Source organism: Pholis gunnellus, assembly GCF_910591455.1.
Source record: "Pholis gunnellus genome assembly, chromosome: 6".
Lineage (NCBI taxonomy): Eukaryota > Metazoa > Chordata > Actinopteri > Perciformes > Pholidae > Pholis > Pholis gunnellus.
Genome location: NC_136532.1, coordinates 5233779 through 5258306, shown reverse-complemented (window position 1 = coordinate 5258306; position 24528 = coordinate 5233779). Strand labels below are relative to the sequence as shown.

The window sequence follows — 24528 nt, the reverse complement described above, 5'->3', positions numbered from 1 at the left end:
ACAGTATTTACAGTACAAATTACAGTATATTACATCATTAAAAAATATGAGATCCGTCTCTAAAAACATACAGGAGCTCTTGACAAAGAAAAAAAAAAAATCAACTCTTTTAGCAAATCAGGTTTCTGTGGTATCATGTGGAAAAAAAAAGAAAAGGTAGCAGAGTGACAGTCCCACCAGCCCTCTCTCTGAGGCGTCCTTTCCATTTGGCCCTAGTTGTAGCTGGCTAGTGTGTTCAAAGGGAGATGATGGATGGGTCGGTTTACCACACGCACATCTTTTCTTCTTCTTCTTTTTTTTTTTTTTTACTTTACTTTAAAGCAAGCCGCAATACAACAAATCACACTCAATCCAATACAACAATATGTACAGGGTTTGTTTTTTTCTGGCATTTTGGAACAATAATAATGAGCACTTGACCGACTATGCTACCTGGCATTGCTGGTAGAATGATTATAGTTTTACTGCAGTGTAGGTGCGCAGTCTTTTTTTGTTTTTTAAACTCATGATTTTGTGTTTGTTTTTCTCGTTTTTTTTTAAAATGATGAGACAGAAAAGAGTTACGGAAAATCTCCCCATTATTGGCACAGCCGATTGAACGGTCGGGTGAAAACACGTCGGCTGCACGCTTTCTTACGCGCCCGAAAGAAGAGAATAAATACGAACCGACCCGAGTGAGGCAAAAAGAGATCTCTGGACTACGGAGCCAGGCAGCACAGGAACCAACCCTCCTCACATCCACAGTACAACCCAGTCTGTCTGCTCTGCTCCCTCACCCTTTCCCTCGCTTCGTTTCCCACCGTTTGTACTACCCCCGACACTCGAGCTAGGATTTTTTTTGAACCCGAGTATCCCTCTCTCTCTCTCTGACTCTCTCTTCCTCCTCCGTCCTCCCTCCCAGCCGAGCGTCCCTCAGACGAAGGGCAGGATGCCGTAGACGAACACAGCCATGACGGCGGCGCTGAACAGGCCGGCTACGGGCACCGTGACGAACCACGCCAGGAAGATGTTCCTGAAGAGGCGCCAGTCCACTGCTTTCTTGGAGCGGATCCAGCCCACGGCCACGACCGAGCCCACCTAGAGGTGCCGAGGAGGGGGGGGAGAAAACAATCAGCAGCAGCACGGATCACAACGTTTTAAGAAGGCAAAGTCAAAGACATTGAAGAGCTGCAGGTCGTTCAGGCTTTTCTTACGCTGATCATTTCAGATGTCAGCTTGTGTGTTTTCCGTGTTCTGTATGTTTAGCCGTTATTTGTCCATCTAGCTCTCCATTATGTCTGTGGCCTCTGGCTTTGCCATTGAGGGTATTTCATATTAAAGGGACAGTCAAAACGTATTGTTCCTCTTGCCTTCAGTGCTAGTTATCAGTCTAGATACCTTTGGTGTGAGTTGTGTAGTTTTGGAGCTATTGTCCTTCTCTCTAATACTATGGAACTATATATGGCACCTGTGGTGCTCACAGCGCCAAAAAAAAAACCTAACTAACTCTCCACAAATCATGACCCGGTTACTCAAGATGATTCAAATGTCTCTACGGACAATGTGTCCAACACTCTGCAACTAACACCAAAACATGATATCATATGTTACAATAACAATTTCAGATTTGTTTGCTACACCAATCAATAGAAACAATATGTTATAAGAGGATCACATGATTCATGTGTAAAATCCTTTAAGATAAATATAAGGTTAGTTTAGTAGAATGTTCAGGTAGTTTAACTTTAGCTGGATATTTCTACCACACTTCATCCTGACAGCTGTACCTCAGCAGACCAAAGTGATCCACAGGGAAGTGAACAAAAGGTGACCAGAACAGAAAAGCCTGTGATCGGCCTTCAGCTCTTCGCGACCAGTTTGGGTCTAAAATGTCTATGTTAGTCAGAGCAAGCCGATTTAAAAAGTCACAGCGACCTGAGTTTAATCTGTGTGGACGTCTGAAAGCGTCATTGCTGCTGTCAGACGTCCACACATGAACTCTTCTCTCACCTTTATTCAAGTCATCGAATCAGAACAGTGGCATTCATGTTGGAGGAGACACGTGGACACGTTTCAGTGCGTGGGCGGGGCCACGTGCAGTGACTGTGAGGCTGCAGGTAGGGCGGGGGTTAAACTGGGCCTGCTCTTATACGGCCAAAGAAACACGAGACGCCTTCTGTCCCGCCGGAGACTAAATGTGGAAGGCCAGCAGAGTCCAGTGGTGTTTGTGGTCCAGGGGGTCAGTCTCACTCAAAAGGGTCAGACTAGACCACACTGAAATACCTCCAGGGAAGGAAAGGTCGCAGAAAGTTACTCTACTTTGTCTCCTTCATCTTAGATATTTAGCTTTATTCTGAAAGTGGCCTTTCAAAAAAGCCTGTGTGAAGTGATACCTAAACTCTGTGGTCACCATGTTTATCATATTTCAGGCATGCAGCAGCGTGACCTCGAGGCTGCTGACCGCCTGTAGAGCTTCTGAAACGACGCGTCACTGCACGTGCTCCCACCCGGGGGCCGGGCATCCATTCAGTCTCATCTGCACATCAGTGAAGAAGCCAAATGAAGTGAAAGAGAGCGCTCACTCCGACCTGAGACAAAAAACTAAACGGATGCCCGTCACTGCTCGTTCGCTCTCACTTTCTCTCTGGGAGATGTTTACAGGTGTTGTTGGCTACTTTCTTACTTAAAAGTTACTGCAAGGAACTCGTTTCTGTGTTGATTTTAGCGGCCCCTGAAAGTGGTCGTGTTTCAGAGCACCGGAGTCCCTTAAGAACACCTGTAATTCTACTGCAGCAAGGGTCTGCCAGTCTGCTCCGTGCAGTCCTGGTTCGAAGGATGCAGTGAAGCCGGATCTGGGTTCTGTCTGTGGCGGGCTGGTCTCTGCGGGAGGCCCCGCTGCAGTCTGAGCTGAAGGGCTTTCTGGTGAACCTGCACGGTTTCATATGATTTCGCGCGGAATCCGAGCCGGAGGCAACGGCGACAACCGTAGAGAATAACTATAAAGAAATAGCCAAGCTACTTAAGTGGGTCATATAGAGACATCAGTATAAAATGAAGATAATTACCAGTTTAAAGTTCCTCACAGTAACCTCAATTGAAACTGATATCGTTAAAGTGCTGACTTCGTCCAACAACGCCTGGGCATCTCCCCCGACACAACCACAAAATCAAATCACCACCACAATAAGATATACCTCTAACCATCAGTAGATTTAGCATTTTGGCATGGCAGTTGATTATGGAAGGTTTTAGGGAAGGGATGTGGAGAGTGGGAGGTGGAAATAAGATATGGATGATGATGTTGACGTTTAGATAAATTGATCAGCAGTAATTTAATACCAGTTTTGAGTCTTGTGCAGTTTCCCTTCAGCAGACATTTTGGAAATATTGACCTAAACCATAAACACGATCGTTTCTCAAGTCTGGTGTTGCCTTCATGTTTTCATAGATGCAGCGTTTTCATCACTTAGTAGGATCGTGTCCCCCCCCCCCCCCCCCCCCCCCCATCACAGGCTACCAATTTGAAGGAAATACAGTTTAGGGATTTCTGGCGGAGTTCCACGAGAATATCAGCTCTACTCTTATCTTATGTCTGTCTGTTGAATATATAGTGAGTTAGCTTAGCTTAGCATAAAGACGAGGAAACAGCTCGCCTGGCTCAGTCCAACGAATCTGCCAACCAGCTAGTACCTCCTTTTACAGGAGGTTACGTTGCCGCGGTATTTCTTGGCTGGGAGCAGTAACTTCCTCCATTCTCCACTGGTTGCCTGGCAACTGCTCAGAGCCAATAAAAAGCCCAGCATAGAGCGGCGCGTTAAAACGGTAAAGATATTTTAACCTACAGAGAAATGTGATGAATGAATGTGAATGACTAGATGACGATACATTCTCAACGCTTCCCAAAAGTACGGTAGTAGTAGTAGTAGTAGTAGTAGTAGTAGTACAGCTCTACTATAACTGATATACTGCTCAATATCTAATTTATTTTCGCTGCCGGGGGGGAAACTGCAGGAGAAGTCAAATCAGCAACTTTCGGGAGTTGAGTGATTGGCGTTGGCGATTGTGAGCTACGGGTGAAGCGGTGAAGTGGCTTCACCACCAATGACACCAATACCTTGCAGTGGGTGGAGCTTATTGGGATGCCCACATTTGACGCAACAAGCACTGATAACGCACTCATTACTTCAATGCAAAATCCGCTGTGAAGACAGATGAGTGGAGAGACACAGAGAGAGGTGGAGAGGAGAGGGAGAGAGGTAAATAAAAGAGTGGAAAACAAGTACGGCAGGGGAGGTTTGGGGGGGTCGGGTTGGGGGGGGGGGGGGGGGCGTCCTGTAGCCAAGCACAGGAGGTGAGGACCCAACACACCAAACCATGCCAGTGCTGAGAGGGAAATAAAATCATGGAAGAGAGCTGGTGGAAATGAAACAGAGGATGAGACACCATGTTGATGGGGGTGGGTCAAGACCCGGAGGGGGTCCGCCACGTCTTCCGGTCTGGATCCGAGTTTTCCTGGAAAGAAACAGGGGAGAGGGGCTGCACACTGCTGCGGCGGGTTGGGGAACAGCACCAACTGTTTGTCTTTTAACTTATCCAGTGAAGAGAATCGCAATAGTTTTTTTTTTTTTTTTTTTTTTTTTTAAATCGGTGTAGCCAGGCGAAGGAGACCCGGTGCCCCCGGGAGGCAGTGTGAGCTCCCTATCCCCTGGAAAAGTGCCTGTGGGAGGGGGTGAGAGGCCAGTTAGAGGGGGCCACTCGCTCATACCTTGCAGTGCGTGGTACTGACAGGGATTCCGATATTGGAAGCAAACACCACTGTGAGTGCAGATGCCAGTTCAATAGTGAATCCACTGTGGAGTGAGGGAGGGGAGAGGAGAGGGGGGGGGGGGACAAAGAGACATCCTTCATTTTAATGTCTGGGGTGTGCTGCTGATGGCACGGCCCACATTCATAGTAATACAGTTAGAGAACAGCTCTTTAAAAGTCGGCTCAACACACACAAAACATATGGTAATCGCACACATATCGCTCTCTGAAACACACACACACACACACACACACACACACACACACACACACACACACACACACACACACACACACACACTAAAGACAGCATTTGGATGTGGTTGCACAGACAGCATTGTGGGAGTTTCTGCCTCGTGCCGACTAGGAGAACCTTCGTCTGAAGACGTGTCCCCTGACCAGAACATTATTCACACGTTGACACCAGACCAGTGGGTGGACAGGCAGAGAAAATCATTCTACCAAAATGTCTCCCATCTCCCAAAAAAACATTTAGGCATTCCCTTGAGATGAAAAACTACGGATTATAAAATCATAAGTAAGAGAGAGAAAGAATGAAGAGAAACCAGATGAGTGGGAAAGCAACGTGAAAGTCAATCTTTGGTCGTGAACAGAAAAAAAAAGTCAATAACTTTCACAGACGTGTTCTAATGATTTGACTTGAATCTTAAACTTCACTTGAACCCGTCTGTAACAGGGCGTCTGTCCTCGCGGCGTGAGCAGAAATAATTAGGACCGGTGTGTGATGTCCTGGTGAGCTCGGGGCGGGGGGGGGGGTAACAGGCTGCCCATCTACTGAATGCTGTCTAGCTGAGCAAACAAGAAAGACAAAAAGACTGAGCAGGTGTCATCGAGGAGGTAAGAAAGCAGGTGGATGGAATGCGGCCCTCACTTGTGCTTTTCTTACTGTGACGAGTCGAAAATGTCTTCTGTGAAAAAGGCCGACTCATCAGGAGACAATCTTTCTGAAGACTTGGACAGACGCCACTCACTCCACCGACAAACCTTTGTGTAGCGGGTCAGTTATGTAAGTGTGTCACGCAGCATGAGCTCATCACAAAGAGATCTGCAGCAAGGATGAAAACCCACATTTGTAGTTTGAAAGAGTCGCAGTGCTACACCGGCCCTGCTCAGCTCCCGACTACAGACACCCAACTACACCCACACTTTCCTGTCCTCGCCCCAAACCAACCTCTTTGTCAGATTGATGTGTGGAAACAAGACACCGGAGGAAAAGAGGGCCTTTAGAACGGCGAACCAGAGCAAATTTGTCTTTCGAGACCTGGCAAAACACTGCGCTAGTGATGGAAAGAGGGCGATTGGGAAAGAAAGAAAAAAGAGGCGCATACAGCGAGAGAAGGGGCCAAGGAGGTGGAGAAAATGGAGAAAGAGGGAGAAATAATGAGAGTGGGAACGACTGCGGGAGTCTCGGGAAGATTTAGAGGTGGCACGGCGATAAAAAGCAAGACATAAAGACAGGAGGGACGGAAGAAAAGGAAGAAGCAAGAATAAGTAGTAGTAGTAGAAGAAGAAGGGGGTTAACCGCAAAAAGTAAGAGATTTACAGGAGAGGGCAGGAAGGAACTTGGGAAAAAAAAGGAGGAGGACAGAGGGGGGGGGGGGGGGGGTGCCCCTGGTGTCCCTCCCCCGCATTTGAAGAAGACAGGCCCTCCCTCACCCTCCCTGTTCTACCTCTCCTCATCCAGAATGCCAAACAACTTCCTCTTACCCTGTCACACACACGCGCACACACACACACACACATACACACGGAAAACTTGGAACAATTAGACCGTAATATGCATGCATGCCTGCACATACAGTACATTCACTGCACAGCGACCTGCAGGCGGAGAGCCTCGCTTTCTTCAGCTGACACGAAACACACAAACCACCTCGAGGTAGGCACGCACACACACACACGCTTCAGCTAATGCGTGGGAGGACGAGGGGACAGCAGGAGAGACGGAGGGAGAGAGATCGATCTCAGGGACGGAGGGGCAGCAGTGGTTACGGATGCGTGACGTTCGCTGCTTAGGTTGTGGGATGAAGTGTGCCCTCTGGATACATGAAAGACTACTTATTTATTCAGAGCAGTTATGTAATAAGGTCGAAGGTTGGAAGACAAACAGAGAGAGTATCAGTCCTACTGCATTCTCTCTGCAAAGGGCTACTACAGGGAAAGAATTAGCAACGTGATAGAGTAGGACAAAGTATACAAATGATGTTGTTTAGTAATCATGATATATTTATCATCAAACATTTTATACGTCTCTGGGGAGAAAAATGTTTGAAAAAAGGAGAATATGCTTTCACCTTTGTACTGTCCGTAATCACAAAAATACTATTCACAGAGAGGCCTTTTCAGACGCAGCCGACACAGAAAACCAAAGTATAACCGTGTACTTGCAGGTTCCTTGTGTAGTAAAAGGGTGTTTTGCCTGCAGCGGCATCTCCGTTTGGGAAGCAGAGGGCGGTGAGACTGCGCACGCTCAAGACAATCACCATTGATTAGTCGGACAGGTTTACTACAGCTTAATGTCATCATGCTGCCTCAGGTTTGTGCATTCTGATGCCAGCGTAGTGTGGATTTATGAAAGTCCGTTGTTCAATAACATTTAACAGAATATTAAAAGACATTGTGTGTGTGTGTGTGTGTGTGCACAGAAACACTTACCAAGGACGGCGTTCCACCGGATGTCGAGGCTTATTGGAGGTCCGCCTCTCTCTCTCCCTCGTATCCAGTTCTTTCTTTCTCACTCTTACAATTCTCCATAAACACAGACACGCAGCCCCCGAACACCCACCCACCCGCTCTCCCACGCGGTGCCGTTCTCACCTTGAGGGGGTGATGGGAGTCAGGTCCTTCCCCATGGTCTGGATGACGCGGCGGCCCCACACCCACAGGCCGGCGCAGATGCCGATGCCGCCGTAAAACAGCAGCCAGATGGGGGTGGCGGCGTCCTGCATCACGCCGCCCTGGTCGTAGATCATCCACAGCGCCACCAGGGGCCCGATGGCGTTGCTGCGGAGGTGAGGAAATCGAGTATGACTTCAGACAGCCCCTCTAATATTCACGCTAGACTGAACATCACATGGGTAAAGCCGATTTCCTGTATTTGTTTGGCACAGAAACTTTACTTGTATGTGATCCTATAGGGCAAAAAGCTCATGAGATACATGATCGGGTAGCAGCAGGGGGCAGCACCTGACATCGTTGCCTCCGTGGGCGAAGGAGCCGAAGCAGGCGGTGAGGATCTGCAGGAAGTGGAAGAGCAGGAAGACCTCGGGCTTGTCCTTCTCCTCATGGTCCTCCTCGGCCAAGTCGTCCAGAGGCATGGGAACCGGATTCCCATCCTCGTCCACCCCCTCCAGCTCCGTGGCCAGCTTCATCTCCACCCCGCCCTCCTCCGCCTCGATCTCCGCCTCCGCCACGGCATTGCAGTACGACGAGTAGCTGTCGTAGCGCACCCTCTTCTTGGAGTAGGACACGCTGTTGCTCCTGCCGCTGCCGCTGCCCCCCTCTCCCACCAGCTTCTCGCTGTCGTCGCGGGACTCCGATCGGATGAGCGGCTGCACGGGCATGCCGCATATGGCCGCCGTGTAGCAGGTGTAGCTGTTGTTGCGCCGCAGCAGGCGGTAGTTGTTGTCCGGCTGGCCCGAGTTGGAGCCCGAGCGGTCGCTGTCGTCCATGCGGCCCAGGTGGATTTTGTGGAGCAGGTCCTTGTACAGGCCCGAGTCCTTGTGCACAGTGTGGTACACCTGGCCGTCGCTGCGCACGTGGCCGTCGAAGGTGAAGCTGCCGTTGGAGATGGGGGACTTGAGGCAGCCGTTGGTCATCGAGTGGGTCCGGCCTGAGGGAGAGGAGACGTTCATGAAAGTGGAGTTCAATAGGAGTTTACGGTTTACTTCCCTTAATATACAGAAACTTATCGGAGGCTGAGGAACTAAATGTGAAGCTGTTTCTGTAGAGTTCAGTTTATTAAATAGTGGAATATCCTATTTTGTATAAAAAACCCACTGATGGGTGAATCACGAATTATTGTGTTGTGTGTAAAATGATATTGTGTTGTTATAATGTTGTCTTGTATTGATTAGGGATGTTTCCATTCAAATGTCAAAGGAATTTCAAGGGAACTTTTGAAAAAAAGAAATGCACAGTTTGGTCAGAAGTCGGCGCTATAAGCTACACATGGTTGTAATCTACCAGCAACCAGAGCAGAAGAAGCAGTAGAGGTCACGAACCGGAGACAAAACCAGTCGGCTTGACTGAGGGGAAATAGAGAGACGTCCCCAGGAATCCAAATTGGTCAAGTTTCTGTTGTTCTGTCATGTCAGCTAATATTGGCCACGTTTCGAAGATGAAGACGAGCATTCAAACGTTATGGTGACATCCGAGAAGAAGACAGAAACAGCTGATCAGTCATGTGAGCCAAATGTTAGCTACCTCAGAATGTATCCGTCAAAGGCGTTTCCATAATTCATTTAGCACGTCAACTTTTTCGACTAAAGGCAAAAAAACAAGAAGTAGTTTCCCGAAATTGAGTAAGTTTTACTAGATTTCCATCCAGCTTTTCTAATATAAATACATCTCAGCTTGTAGTTTATATTTCTCTGAAGGCACTACACACATTGATCTGTTGTAAATAAAGGAACCAGAAACACGCCATCTAGAGGAGGGCATTCAAAACGAATTTCAGTCGCGACACAAGATGTAGTTTTGGTTTCTTCCTGACCTCTTAAATGTCACATTAATGGAGCAACAGATATAGTGATCTACTGCCACATCTAGAATCAATGGTGTTTATAATAATGTATATATAATAATTCCAGTTTTACCGTACACCCTGCCATTGGGCAGGACGTTGCCTCCATTAGCCAGGTTAGAGAGCTCTCCGCTGAACTCGCGGGCGCTCCGCTCGCTGCTGCCCCCCGTGAGCGGCAGCACGGCCTCGTCTGTGCCCTTGGCCCCCGGCAGCTCCTTGAAGACGGGGCTCTCCTCCTCCTCTTCGGGGATCTTGTCCAGACTCTCGTCGGAGATCCTGGAGAGAGCCTGCTCCTTCTTTAGGCGACCTGAAGGACGCCAAGCGACAGGGGGGGGGGTTAAGTTCAGAACGCAACTTGTGTTTTTGACACGGCAGACGTCTGTTCTAGTATTTCTGAGAGAGACATTTACAGTGTGACAGTGAAACATGGAAAACGTCAATGCTGGTAGAAAAGAACAGGTTATTTGTAATTAGGGCAAACTATTTTTCAATATTTTTTTTCATGCATGTGTTCAAGCTGTATTGCACTAATATCAATAATAACCAATTAGAAAAACTTACCGTAACATTCCACAAACACAAATATAGCCATCAGCTGATCCAAACTAATCCCAGTGTTGACTGACCTCATGCCCCCCCCCCCCCCCCCCCCCCCCCCCCCCCCCACCCCCCCACATAAACTCAGCCGTCGCCTGTTTTTTGCTTTGACGGATGCAGCGGTCACCTGAATCCTAACAGGCATTCGGGGGTCTTTCATCCGACCCCGGCACGCGACACACAGAGAGTTGCTCACGTGTCGCGGTCGGTTGGAAAGTTCCAGAAAACAATGTGAATGTTACCGCTCCAATAACAGCACTTTTTTTTGGTTTAAGCTCTCTAAATCTAGTAGAAATTAGCTTCGTGTTATCCACATCACTGTGGAAATATTGCAGGCATCTCAGGATTGCAGCTTACTAATTAGCTTGTAGCTTTGTCTTTGGATTGTTGTTGAAGTTCTTATTTATCCTGTTGAGTTCTATTTATTTCTTGCTTATGTCCACCGCTCCCTCAGATGCTCCACCGTTTTATTCAATGTGTCAAGTGTTGTAAAAGCGTCGCCGCGGGTGGATGTTCCCATTAAAGGAACAATTCCTAACCTCCGTCTGAAAGCTTTCTCCACAGCGGGGCTACGATCTTAACCCCTTAGCATCTGGCCGAGTAGCTGTGCGCCTAAAAACATCCAAGTGTCTAAAAGGAAAGGAAGTGGAGCACCGCGCAGAGTTCAGGGGGTTTCTCTGGTGGCTCTTTAGTGGCTCTGGCAGACGCCAACGAGCAAACACATCCGCTGGCATCCCTTGTTTGGTGTCAGAGCGGAGGCTGGGGCTCTGTTGTCAGGCTGGGGTCAGAGTGCTGGGCTTTCAGATGGCGTGAGAAAGACTGAAGACACACACACACACACACACACACACACACACAGATACCTACTTGCTATTTTCCTCCTCATCCAGGGACAGACCAAAAACCAGACCAGAGCTGCACAGATCAGCGACTCAGCTAAAGTGATGAGGAAGATGGCCCACACTGGTAGCATCTCCAACCCGAGCACTGCAATGAATACACACACACACACACACACACACACACACACACACACACATAAGAAAATAACATCTTGCGAGTAGTTTTTTTATAATCCACTTATACTCTCGTCACACCTTCAAAAGGAATCTGGAGCGAGCGCGCGACACCGGCGCCATCGCCCGTTAAGACAGAGGTGATAATTTGATGGTGGACCGGCGTCACACTAAATGAGCAGAGACAGCAGGACACTTACGCGGGGCTCCAGTGTACATGATGGAGAAGGTGTTGATTCCGATGGTGGAGGCGTAGAAGACGGGCAGCGCTCGCAGGCCGTTGGGGACGGAGTCTTCCTGTGAGGGCAAAAACACACAGATGGATCTTCAGGACAGTGACTGAGGAGTCGTTCTTATTGCTGATCAACTATATATATATTAAAGTGAATCTTTTGGGGTTTAAGACTGATGGGCAGATAAAACAACAAGAATAAAGATGTCGCTTTGGCAAATCAAAATTCACTTTTTTCTGATATTTTAAAAACAAAACAATTAATCAAAGAAAAAGAAAAAAGATTCGGCAGATTATTGGATCCCTATCAGTAAATTGTGATTATCGCCTCGTCCTACTTCTGCTGTATTTTTAATCTGTCTATCTAATTTCCTATTTGATGACCAGCCTGCCATGATTGGCCGCTCTAAACGTCCTCCTTTGCTCAGTGTCGCTCTGAGCGAGGGAAACTACTGACTAAAAATGCACAATAAGTTGAGACACGGTTATGTTAGATCTGTCAAAACCATGTGCGAGTATCGTGTGTAAACAGCTGTTCATTAACAGGGTCACCTACACAGAATCAGATGAATATACAGTCAAATAGGAAGGCAAAAACATTTCTTTATATCTTTATTATTTTATCGTTATAGTATGTGTTTTTGTTTTGCAACGACGACGCCAAGCATAGAGTACATATCAGTCTAATAAAACCACAACTTCTTATTGGGGTCAGAAGTTCAAGATGTGGATACAGTGAAAGAATGCGACGCGGTAAAACAATTGACTCTTGCACAACGCGTGGTTTACTATTATGAGGAGTCTGAAACGCGATATGACCGACCCACTGAGCTTTAAAGTCTGTGAAACGCCGCCTTGAAAAGCAACAATTCCTGACGGTATAAATATAACAGAAGTGTTAAATAGTCCTGATGCAAATAGCGTGCGGAGACGGAGATGAGTTTGACCCAGCTGCATATAAACATAAATATGACTCATTCATACGTGATCCTGCAGCCGTGAACGCTCAACACTTTTCTCTTCCTGGTCTGCCACAGATTGCCCGTTACGTAACAGCAAATATGCGGCTGTTGCCAAATCAAATAGATTTTTAAAAATCTGTGCTGAAGTTCTCTGGACAGGTTTGTGTGGACACGTGCACACTAGACTCTATTTGCACTCGTGGACCAACGACTCACTGTGACCCTGCACGTCCAGTCAGTGTTGTTATTTAAAGGCTAACGGCCTGCGAGTTCATGAGGTCTGACGTGTCGCTGAAGCAGAAATACGTTTAATGAGGAGGGACGTTTGTGTGAGAGACAGTGTCGTGCTGTGAGCCCACCTTGCTGAGGATGAAGTGTCTGATGAGCAGGAAGAGGAGTCCAGACATGAGTCCAGAGAGCAGAGGGGAGATGAACCACGACGACACTGGAGAGAAAAGAACAGCGGACCACAATCAGCCATTGATACAGTATTGATGATTACTACTTTTTGTTCCCAGATTTTTTGGTTTAACAGTAATTTCCCCAAATGAGTTTCAACTCTTCAGAAACAGGTAAAACCTTTTATTTCTTTTTAAATCAAGCTGTGCTTCATACATGTTTTTCTCCCTCTATCTGAGTTTATTTTACCATTCAGTATGTGAATGCATTGCATGCTGGTCTATTGAGACTCTTAAACGGAGGAGGAATTGGTGACGCTTGTCTCCTCTGCTATGAATCGCTCTCTGTGTAAAGGGCTCAAGGGAGTCGTCCTGGCTGAAAACAAGCTGGTGATTACTGTTAATGCTTCACTGTAGCTGCACTGGAGATATCTCAACATGGCAATATTTAGTGTATTTTCAGTCATGTAAAGAGTCGGGTGCGGACACAAGGACAAACAGTAAACAGCAGACAGGCTGGTCTCCTAACCCAAACCCCCGGCCATTACCGATCTTGACGAGCTGCATCCACTGCACGCCCCTGGTGCCGATGGCCACCAAGGAGAAGCCGATGGTGGCGCCGACGATGCAGTGAGTCCCGGAGATGGGCAGCTTGAGGAAGGAGGCGATCAGCTGCCAGACGGCCGACCCTGTGATCCAAGCAGAGACACGCGCATCTCAGAAACACTTTCATATCTGATCGTCAATGGTGAAGTTCTGGAGCAAAGTATTTGTACTACTACGTTTTGTTATTTGCGTCACTGGATTGAAGACAAAAAAAGTGCTGTTTGAAATGCTAAATGGCTGCTTTCGGTATGGACTGTTTGTAAAGGTTTTGGCCCCAAGAGAACCAACCTCAAAACGCCTACGCGTGTTTACTGTAAACACCGTCATAAAAAGACCTTGAATCTGAAATTGCTAAACGAGGTGCGGTAATTGCAGTGCTCTCCACATAGGGGATTATACATGACGGAGGAAGAGTTTGACAAACAGTGAAAGCCTGCAGCAAGAAATGTATCTCATAGTGAGGAAACAACATGAAGAATAATGGAACATTTTTCGAGACATCATTGATTTATCAAGACAAATATGCCTGTTCACACTATCTTTTCCCGCAGGTCAATTGTTATTATTTGGATAATATGACCTCAGAGTCTCATTGTCGGGCTTCTGTGAACCTGCTGGGTGCATTGGAAGCATTTCCCTGCTGTTATCTAATCAAATGCAGAAGTTCAAACTGCTTCCTGATTCTGTATGAACAGTATGCCAGCGGATTATCAAGAAGAACTGTTCAATGTTTCCCCAACATTCACTAGCGGTGGCCGGCGGCACGACACACCTGAATTGTCAGCGACACAAGGGAATCCCCCCCCCCCCCGTGCATAACGCGGGCTTATTTATCGCCGTTCTTCCCAGCAGTTACTACGTTGTTAAAGTGGCATTAAAGTGGCGGGGAGCCCCCCACATTGTCTGCTGAGGCAATCTGATGCCGACGCGTAAAGCTACTGTGCTTCACCGTTAATGTTTTCTAATGCCAGGACGACGGCTGCAAGGTTGATAAGCAAAACTTCATTTCACGAGGTTCATCTGGAAATACATTATTCACGGTGTTTGTCAGGAGGGTGCTTTTGAAACTTTGCGAGGACAAAACTCGTTTTATGAAAACAAGAGCAGATGTTCTCCAAATGAACTTTTACCAACTAAGAGTGCAAACAAACCTGCTACAGTTATGATATTTTGTAGTTTTGGTTAATTCTTTTGCCATTTTGGGAAAATCTCAAACTTCAGAGCTGTTCCGTGAGCTCTGTGTCTAGATCCAGGATCAGTCATGTGTTAACGCTGTCTGACATGCTATTGTGTCTGCCCTCAGGTCAGGGTATGAGCTGTTTACAGTGCTCCCCATTTACATGAACCAACAGGTGTTCAAATGATTAAACATGCAAAGCAGAGGAAACGGCAGGGACTGCTCCACGATATCTGAAATACAGAAATACATACATACTGTATATATAGAGAAATACTTGTTAGAGCTGAAATGGTAAGTTCCCCTGTTTCATATCACCGTGAAGTATCTTTGGGTTTCAGACTGTTGATCGGACATAACAAGCGGTTAGAAGAGGTCACCATGGGCTGTCGGAACTTGTGGCTCATTTTTCACCATTTGTTTGTCCTGATATCAATGATTCCATGGAACTAACTTCCCAAAGAACATCAGCAAGAAAAAGGTTTACCTAGAGGGAAGTTAGACTTCACAGAGGTTTCTCTTGATATAACAATAATAATACTGAATAATCGACTTCACCCTTTCAGCTCCGCGCCAGCTGGGGAAAATTCAGTCCGACTCACCGAACATGGCGCTGACCTCCCCCGCCATGAGCACGGGCACCGTCTCGTTGTACAGGTTGACGTCGATGATGCCCTTCCGGATGGTCTCCCCGACTTTGGCCCCCAGCAGCATGGAGCCCAGCGTCTCGAAGATGGACGCCAGGATGCACGCCTGCTTCAGCGTGACCACGCCGGAGCCCACCGCCGTGCCGAAGGAGTTGGCCACGTCGTTGGCGCCCACCGAGAAGGCCAGCACGAAGGCAATGATGAAGCCGAGGATGACCATCCACAGATACGCCTCCATATCCATCTTGATATGATTTTTGGTTTTTAAAAATCCAAGTGGAAAAAAACAAAAATAGCTAAAATAATTCTTTTTTTTTTTATAAAAAAAGAAGTGCTCTGTGCGCTTGTAGCGGAGGACTTAAGCCAAGTCCACTCCTCTTTTCTTCGTCCCCTGGTTGTAAAGAGTTCGAGGGGAGAAGCACAGCCGCTAACTAAGCGTCTGGAGCTCAGTCCGGAGATTGGAGACTAGTGATGGTGGGTGCGGGGAGCATTCCATAGCTTAGTGTGAGACGGCCTGTCCGCGCGATCCTTCACCTGCCGGAGAAAAAAAGGGGGACGAGAGACGCAGAGACAGATTAGTGTCATGAGCCATGACGGCTCTTTATCAACAGTGGCTACCATCTGACAACACCTCCCTTCAGAGGAGCTGAAACAAAGGAGGGGAGGGACTGAGAGAGAGAGAGAGAGAAAAAAAGGGATTGAGGATGGAAGATGACAATGCAGAACTGGCTTTGATAAAAAACGGGGCAGTGCACTCCAGAGGAGCGGGGGGGGGGCTGAGGACATCTCAGACAGCCACAATAGGACACCACAGTCTGCACTTCAAAGAAATCGAATCAGAGCGCTCAGAGGGCCTGCTGTTAGTGGCGGGACTATAAAAAGACCGCGGCATCCAGAGCGGGATACGAGCGACCCCCCCCCCCCGATATCAGAGCGAGCTCTTAAATGCTCTTAAACTGCCAAAACCTGCTTCTATTTCACATGATGTTTTGCCCCTTTGCCACACATTTACCGAGTTCCCATATTAGACCACCAGAATATATATATATATATATATATATATATAAATATATAAATACATTTTCACGTCTGACACAGTGATGTCAAAAGCTGATAATAGGCAGAATTACCAATTAGATTAAATGTTTCACATCAGGATGTCCGTGAGGTGCCTGAGAGCGAACGTGAAACAGTTCTCGAGCCCGACTGCGTTACACATTCTAATATTTGCTCTTTTCCAGCCTCAGCAAAAGATTTTTTTGTAACAAGCAAGTTCAAACACATAGCGAAAGCTTTGCTGCAGTACAACATAAAAAAGTGCATGGATTTAAGTTGAGACTGCAATGCAGTAAGAACATCAGCAGTGACGCTTTACTGCTGCGAGAGGTGGGAGCCGTTAGGTAAGTAGACTGATGAGAGAGTAGAGAATGTACAACTTCTGTGTTCTCGTCTTTTTCTTAACCTAAAATATAAAGAATTATTTCAGATGTAAGTTGCTGTACATTACAGCTATTAAGTCTATATATAGTCAAACAATAAGCATGATGAAAAGGATCAGTGGTTTGGATGATGATTTGAGAATACTTAAATCCAGAGTAGTTGAGCTACATAAAATCTAATTGTTGTTAATCTAATTATCTTTTGTTTGAAAGAAAACTTTCTAAAATCTCTTTGTTTCAGCTTCTACAATGTCACGATTTGCTGCTTTTCTTGGCTTTCTGTCACTGTGAACCAAACATCTTTCAGTTTTTTGACTCGGTCCAACAAAACATGACATTGGAAGACGTCGTCCTTGCCTATAGGAGCTCGTAAAGGACATTTTTATTGCTATTTTCTGACTTTTTGTAGATGAAACGATCAATGGATGAATCAAACCGGCGGGAGTCGCAGCCCTCCTAAAACGAGAGTAACACTTAACAACTTCCCACGTCAACTTCCCACGTCATATTTACATGCAAACGATGACGACGTGCTTTAAGAGGAGATGATGAGGCCACCAACACTGAAGCCTCTGGTGGTCCCTGAGAAACCTCCACACCACAAATGACTCGCTCTGGCTTCTCTCTCTCCTCTTTTGTCTCGGCCACATAATCAAAGTCGTTTATAGCGGTTAATGGCAGCACATTTCCATTTTTGGTTAAGCCAATTGTTAATGGGGGAGCACTGAATGTAAACAGCTCGCAGCACATTCCCTCGACATGAACCGACTGTGCGCTCCCCATCGCGTGGGGACGGGCAGCTCCTTTCGAAATAGCCCTCAGCAAGTCCTCCTGACCGAGAGCTCCATCTGGAGCAGGTCCCGTACTGCTACCCCTTATCCTGTGTTGAACCACAAGACACACACACGCGCACACGCGCACACGCACACACACACACACGCACACACGCACACACGCACACACGCACACACGCACACACGCACACACGCAGGTCTGCCAAGACCTGCCTAACAATCAAGATCTAGCAGCGCTTTAAAATCTTGAATCATTTTCCTCACATTAAGTGAGGGCAGTTGTTTTTTTTAGCTCAGGGTTTGCCAAATCTCAAAAAGACGGAGTAAAAAAAATGTTGCGATACTTCACTGATCCCTGAAGGGAAATTGTTTTTTCACCTGCTTCCCTCCAGACAGAGATCAGAGCGAAAGATCAGAGCGAAGGATCAGAGGCCCTGGACTCAAAGAGTCAGAGAGACTCTCAGGCTGAAAGTTCATAAACTGAAGTCATGAACTCATGTCCATCAGGACAATTGCTAGTAAGAGATTAACTAAATTAATAATTTATGACCAAACCTAACAACACAATCACAGGTAGGGTTTCTACCTGAAGCTCTAAAATGTGATTGATTCATTAAGTGCTGTAGTTGGCCCTTACAAGTAGGGTGGTTTATCAGAAACGCCACGATACCATAGAATAAGATGCCACAAGATACGATGTCATAATAATAAGATACCATAAGATACGATACCATTTTTTTTACAGTGTATTCGTCATAGTGTAATAAAGTTTTACTGCTGCGGTTCCTTTTCAAGTAACAAGTCCCTGAATATCAAAGCAGAGTGTCAGTGAACAGATATAAAGCAGTAGTGTGTTCACGTGAACGGAGCAGCTTAACAGCATTTAACGGTGAAAGTCATGGCGAGCGGAGGAGCGGAGGAACTTGAGAAGCCCCCAATGTCATTGAAGTCGCAAGTTTGGGAGCATTTTGTCTTCCCTGTAACTTATAATGACGGGATGAGGGTGGTGGACAAAACCATTATGGTATGTAGGCGTTGTTTAAAGAGAAAGACATACGATAAAGGCAGTACAGTTTGAAGCGCCACCACCCCAGTCTGTCAGCGACGGGGGGCCAAGCCACAACAACAACAACAACAACAAGGTATCATCGCAGCATTTAAGAAAGCGTTTGTGGCAGAATCAGACCGGGCTGAAACTATTACAACATCTATTGGGGTCTTTATTGCTGCAGACATGAGACCATTCTCCGTTGGGGAAAACAAAGGATTTCAAATTCTGGTTAAAGTGCTTGAGCCACGCTACGAAATCCCCTCACGCACCCACTTCAGGATGAAGATCGTTCCTCTATGAAGAGGAAAAGATCAGGACACAGACGGGTGGGCCTCCGGGGCAACGGAGAGCTGTGACCGCTCACTTCATCAAGGCGGAGTGGTTGATTCATAGTCCGGTGCTGTAGACACGCCCCCCTCTGTGAGAGTCACACAGACACACACCTGGTGCAGGTGCTGACAGAAGCAGCAGAGTGAAGCTAGACAGGCCTGATAGCAACATCCCAGTCACCACAGAAAGGTCTACCCTCTCCCCAGACAATGGAGATATTCTCAACTTTTTGAAAAACGTTTTAAAGTTGTAGACCATTTCACAGTAATTGTAAACATTATTGCTGTGTATTTGAATGAATAACCTGACAGGAAGTAAACATAGACCCAAGTTGTTGCCTTGCAGTTCAGTTCAGTTGAAACAGTGGAGGCTAGCGCTGGTCTGCTCTGCTTTCTTTCTTTTCACTTTTTTGATGCTGTAGACCAGGAGTATTCAATTCAATTTCCAAAAGGTCCAGATTGAGAAAATCTCCTCGTGCAAAGGTCCGGAACATTACAATAACATCTAACTTGCACTATGTAGTGCCATATATACTGTATATATATATATATATATATATATATTCAAGAAGCCTAGTAGTAGTAACGTCTCTGTGTAGTCAACAACTGTCAAATCAAATAAAGAAAGTACACAACTAGTGAGCATGGACTTTATCTGTGGTTATTTATCCACTTGTTTCCGCTCTATTCTCTATGTTAACATCAATGTTGGGCAGTGAATTAAAGTGTTAGGATTCTGATCATATTGGGCTCTTACGTTTATTTTCTGTGAATTCATTTCAGATGTGAGTGGGTACGCCGTGGGAAGATTTCACCTGAACGAGTCTGTCCATTCTTAATTAAAGGCTGGTCTCTCAGAACACTTCTCTCTTTTTGGAGCTCGTCTTGTGAGATGACATCTCTGTTAAAATAGAAGCGCTCCGTCAAAATGTAATAATTCTCAATTATCTATCGGTTTTAGGTCCTGGGTCCGGATACAACGGCGTCTGGGTCCAGATCTGGACCGCGGTCCGCCAATTAGTGACCCCTGCTGTAGACACTGGCTGGTTTCTTTTCTTCAACATTGATCAAAGGAAGAAGGTATCAACATACCTCATGTTGCACTTAAGCTTAACAGAATTGAGTATTCTTGAATGTTTTATTTATTTCATTTTGTTTCAAATTGGACATCTTCAATATTTTTGTTTTCATGTAAGACTATAGCCCAAAGTTCTTTCTTTAATTAATAAATGGAAAGCAACGTTATATTTGTCTCCTCCCCTTTTCTTTGCTGATCCAAAAAAAGATCCGAACCGTGACTCAAGAACCGTGATCCGAACCGTGAGTTTTGCGATCCGTTGCACCCCTATACGATACCATAAGATACCATACGATACCATAAGATACCATACGATACCATAAGATACCATACGATACGATTAAGACACGATAAGATACCATACCATAAGATAAGATAAAATACCATACCATGCGATAAGATACCATAAGATACCCTACGATACTATAAGATTTGATAAGTGTACATAAAATGTAAAGTGCATGATAAGTAATACTAACACCAGTGCCTAACAGAAACTACAAAAAGAAAGGTTTTTGAGACTATTTATAACACCTCGATTTATAATATGTTCATTTGAATTGAACCTATCTAGCACTTTTGAGGGGTGCTATATAAATAACACGTTTTACAGTCAATATATTGACAGGAACAGACTAACACAAGCCACTGTGTAAATGTCTAACCCGCCTCCAGAGAACCACACAGTCGATCATGGCCCTCCACCAAGCACAACCAGAGACTCCACAGAGGACACGGAGAAACACGACACCCGGAGAAAGCACAGAACAAGTGTGTGGACGAGGAACGGTGAGTGACTGGAGCGTCAGCGCCGACACATTAACCGGGCCTTTTTAATCGGGTCTTCAACTGTCTAAACAGGGAAACTCAACGTGACAGCTGCAGCTGATGCTCGGGCCATTCTGAAGACCTCACGCCCCTGCTCCCAGTCGTGCACGTAAGAAGTATTTCCTCCGAGACTAAATAGTTTCGCGGTAACCTGTGGAGTCCTCTTATTGACCGCTGTGCTACAGAGGAGACTCAAAAGGTTCCCCAGTCCTAAAAGAAGGTCAAATATGTCAAGTAGTCAAAAGCCTGCCTCAACAGCCCTTTTCAGGGTTACAGGATGTAGTAGACCGAAACCAAAATGACCAATCAGAGAGCCGTACGTCGTACATGTCGACCTTCACCCCGATAAGATAGACAATTTCTAGATGGATAGTTCTCACTTTGTAGAGGACATCAATAGGGTTTTTCGCTCAGTACCCAACACATCGCTGCTGGAGACCAAGGGCGTATTGCTGGGCCCGCTGGAGATAAGGGACACGTGGGAGTACCAGAACCAGGAATGCACGTAGACGCCTGCTGCAGTAAAATAAGAGGTTTTCTAAAGGGATTCTGGTGCTTGGAAACACTTCCACTTTCGTCCACAGGGACCGCCAAAGTCAACACAAAACGAAAGTTCCTTGTAGTAGCTTTGACTCAATGCTTGTCGGTAAAAATAGAAAATACAGGCAAGACGAGTGGTATCCATCGTCTCATCCAACTCTGGGAAAACAAAGGGAATGTTTGCCCAAAGATGTCAAACAATTCCTTTAAATTGTATGATTTCTGGGATGGCAGGACACCAAAGCGCCTGCAGGAAATAATGTAAACGTATGTTCATGTTATGTTCAACAGCACAAACTACCATCTTGGCCCCTGCTCTCTCCTCGAACACGAGTACATGTCTAAATGTGTGTCGCGCCGTTTGAGCGTGGAACACACAGCTTTGACCTTGAGTAGCAAATCAACAGCTACATACATCGATTTTTACATTCAGAGAGCAGAGTATGCGCCAGGATCCAGTTTCAGATTCCATCCATGTGTGCGATGCAGGCCAAGCAGAGCTCATATAAAAATGGATTTCTTGCCAATAGATCGGCCATATGATCTTCGGTTCTGTTTGGGGGGGGGGCTCCTCACCATCTCCAGCTGCACAATCAAGCCGTGTGACTTGTGAGCGTTCGCACGGCTCCAGTGGATGAATCACTGGGACCTTGAAAACGTCTAAGAGTCTTTTGAAAGCAAAGAGTAAAATACATAAAGAAAACGAGTTGCGCAAAATATTATGCAACCGCCGTGAAGGTTCTCTTTTCAACTGGGTGAGAATGTACGTCACGAATATGCTGCTGCTTTGCTGATAGAATGCTGAATGGAATTAGAAAAGTGGGATCTTTACCAGAGGGAAGGAATTACTCGCCTGCTCAATAAAATACTTTACGAGAGATGTTGGAGACAAATCGCGGGCAAGCCCCTCACAGGGGGACAAAGCACGTCTTGAATAGTTTTTACAGAGTTATCATTCAGACATGCACATATTTCCCGCCGGCTGCTTTCACAACCGCACTAAAAAGGAATTTCATGCTTCATTTTCATTTCTAATACACAACAAAATACCGTGTTGGAATTAAAAACACTGATACTGCGTCATAGAGCTTTCTTTTCTTTTCGGGACTTTATCCGTCTAGAGGATTCCGGACCACACGACAGAAAACATGTTCGGCTATAATGAAAGCCAGCTCGGGTGGATCTTTGAGAACGTTCTGCACAATGAGAACCACTGCCGCTGTCCAAGGTGCTGAACCCGAGACCACCGGGATGTGGGAGCTGTCCGAGGTTGATCGCTGTTGTTAACACTGAATAACATCAGGTGAATTTTAGGTGATCAATTATTATGATATTGTTTTGAAGTCATTATGAATATCCCGTTATTCTCACCATTTCTTATGCAATCAGCTTTATGAGATTTTCTTATTTTGCCAATTTCTGTAACTGTTTGTTGAATACCAACTTTACTTTCTGGGGGTAGCTGTGGCTCAGAGCAGATAGTTAACTGATCATTGCCGGTTTATTGCCCCGCTCCTTGTGTACTTGAGCAACTCACCACTGTCCTTGAAGTAGCTTTCAAAGGGCGGGCCAGCACCTTGCCATGGCTGTGGTGTGTGTGTGTGTGTGTGTGTGTGTGTGTGTGTGTGTGTGTGTGTGTGTGTGTGGCAAACTGCAAATCGATTGTTTTTCCACTATAGTGGATGAGCACTATTATGTACTGTAAGTGCAGTCCGTTCACTATCTCATACTCTGCTTGAAATAAACCGCCCCTCTAAAAAAGCTACCCCAAATAAAAACACTGGAAAGTGACAGACTCTCTGAGGCAACATGCTCTTGAGGATTATTTCTGGCAGACACATTTTCTTCCTGTGCGTGTCAGGTGGCAAAACATAATGAGGGCACGAGAAAAAAAAGGCCGAGACCTCTATGTCTGGAGGACACATCGAAGGTTTTAATGAGGGGACTTGTGCCGTACATTGTTTTTGTGGACAATCTTAACTCTGCAGCCGCATCACCGCCCGAGCAGAGCATCGTTTCCGGGTCACAACATTGACCTCTGGGAAGCGTTGGCCATGTCGTGCTGCCGTGAACAGATAAAACTGATCACTGCCATCACTGCTCCGATTGTTTGCCGTCGCTGCTCGCTCACTAATCTGTCCGAGATGCCACTGCACCACAGCCGGTGCAGAAAACACTGTGTCACGAGCTGCAGCCTGCATTGACACGCGGCTGCACAACCCGCACGCAGGATCCCCCACCCCTCCTCCTCTCATCAGCTGGGCAGAGAGCTAGAACACGCATGCAGCGTCAGATGATGACTCACGGCGGCACCGCTAAACCGGCGCTGACTAATTGTTACACCTGAAGCGTACGCAACCGCAGTGCGTGCCTCCAAGGACACAGGATGCTCACGTCTACCGGAAAGTAAAAAAAAAAAACAGAGAGGTGAAAAAAAAAAAGCCTGGAAATGAACTCTACTCACCTTCATGTCTCCTCAGTGGAGGGTGAGAAAGTGGTGGGAGACGAGTGTATGTCAGAGACGAGAAAACACGGAGAAACGGTGGGACTGAGAGAGAGAGAAAAAGATGGAATGGACCGGGGGAATAAAAACCAGGAGGGGAGCATGTGATGTGACGGGGGGGGGGGGGGGGGGATTCTGAGTGGAAGAGAACAGCTGATGACAGGAGGAGAGGAAGAAAGAGAGAGGCTTGGTTAGAATATCAGCAGGTTGTGGTGCTGTTGCGGGAGAGAGAGAGAGAAAGAGAGAGGGAGGGGGAGAGAGAGGGATAGAGAGAGAGACGGAGAGAGAGAGACGGAGAGAGGGAGAGAGAGGGGGAGAGAGAGGAGGAGAGAGAGAGAGAGAGAGAGAGAGAGAGAAGCGCAGCCAGCTGAGTCTAGACTGCCTCTTAAAAGGGAAGTATCCTCATTCACGGCGCGCACCAGCCAATGGCGAGCGGCGGAGAGGGACCGGACTCGCAGCCGACTGGCACAGAGCACGGACGGACGGAGAGGAGGCAGCCAATAGCCAATTCATGTGGATGTGTGGATTGGCCTGGAGAAAAGAGAAAAGGCATGCGGACGGATCAAGGGTGTTAGGAGCGGCGGCGTTCCCCTCGGTCACTCTGGTCGATATCTAATATGCAGACGCGTGTTCAAGAAGGAGAGCTACAGTGCGAGTTACACAAGAGTCATGTGATGAGATGAGCCTAGCCACACACACACACACACACACACACACGCAGACTCTATCTCAACAGTCGTTTGGCTGCCATCCACACGTCACTTTTCTCAGCCTCTCTCCC

General features: G+C 46.6%; 1 protein-coding gene across 2 annotated transcripts in view; it reads right to left on the bottom strand.

Moving 5' to 3' along the window:
• Positions 1-249: 249 nt before the first annotated feature.
• Positions 250-24528, bottom strand: part of slc20a2 (solute carrier family 20 member 2) — a 38594-nt gene continuing 14315 nt past the window's right edge. For both annotated transcript variants that reach the window (XM_079160914.1, XM_079160915.1), the window contains exons 2-11: positions 15141-15719; positions 13304-13444; positions 12717-12802; positions 11364-11460; positions 11015-11134; positions 9624-9857; positions 7993-8638; positions 7624-7809; positions 4745-4829; positions 250-1077 (exon numbers count right to left, since the gene is read on the bottom strand). In XM_079160914.1, the coding sequence (XP_079017040.1) occupies positions 913-1077; positions 4745-4829; positions 7624-7809; positions 7993-8638; positions 9624-9857; positions 11015-11134; positions 11364-11460; positions 12717-12802; positions 13304-13444; positions 15141-15429 (2049 nt within the window). In that variant the 5' untranslated portion in view covers positions 15430-15719 and the 3' untranslated portion in view covers positions 250-912. The remainder of the gene's footprint in view (positions 1078-4744; positions 4830-7623; positions 7810-7992; positions 8639-9623; positions 9858-11014; positions 11135-11363; positions 11461-12716; positions 12803-13303; positions 13445-15140; positions 15720-24528) is intronic.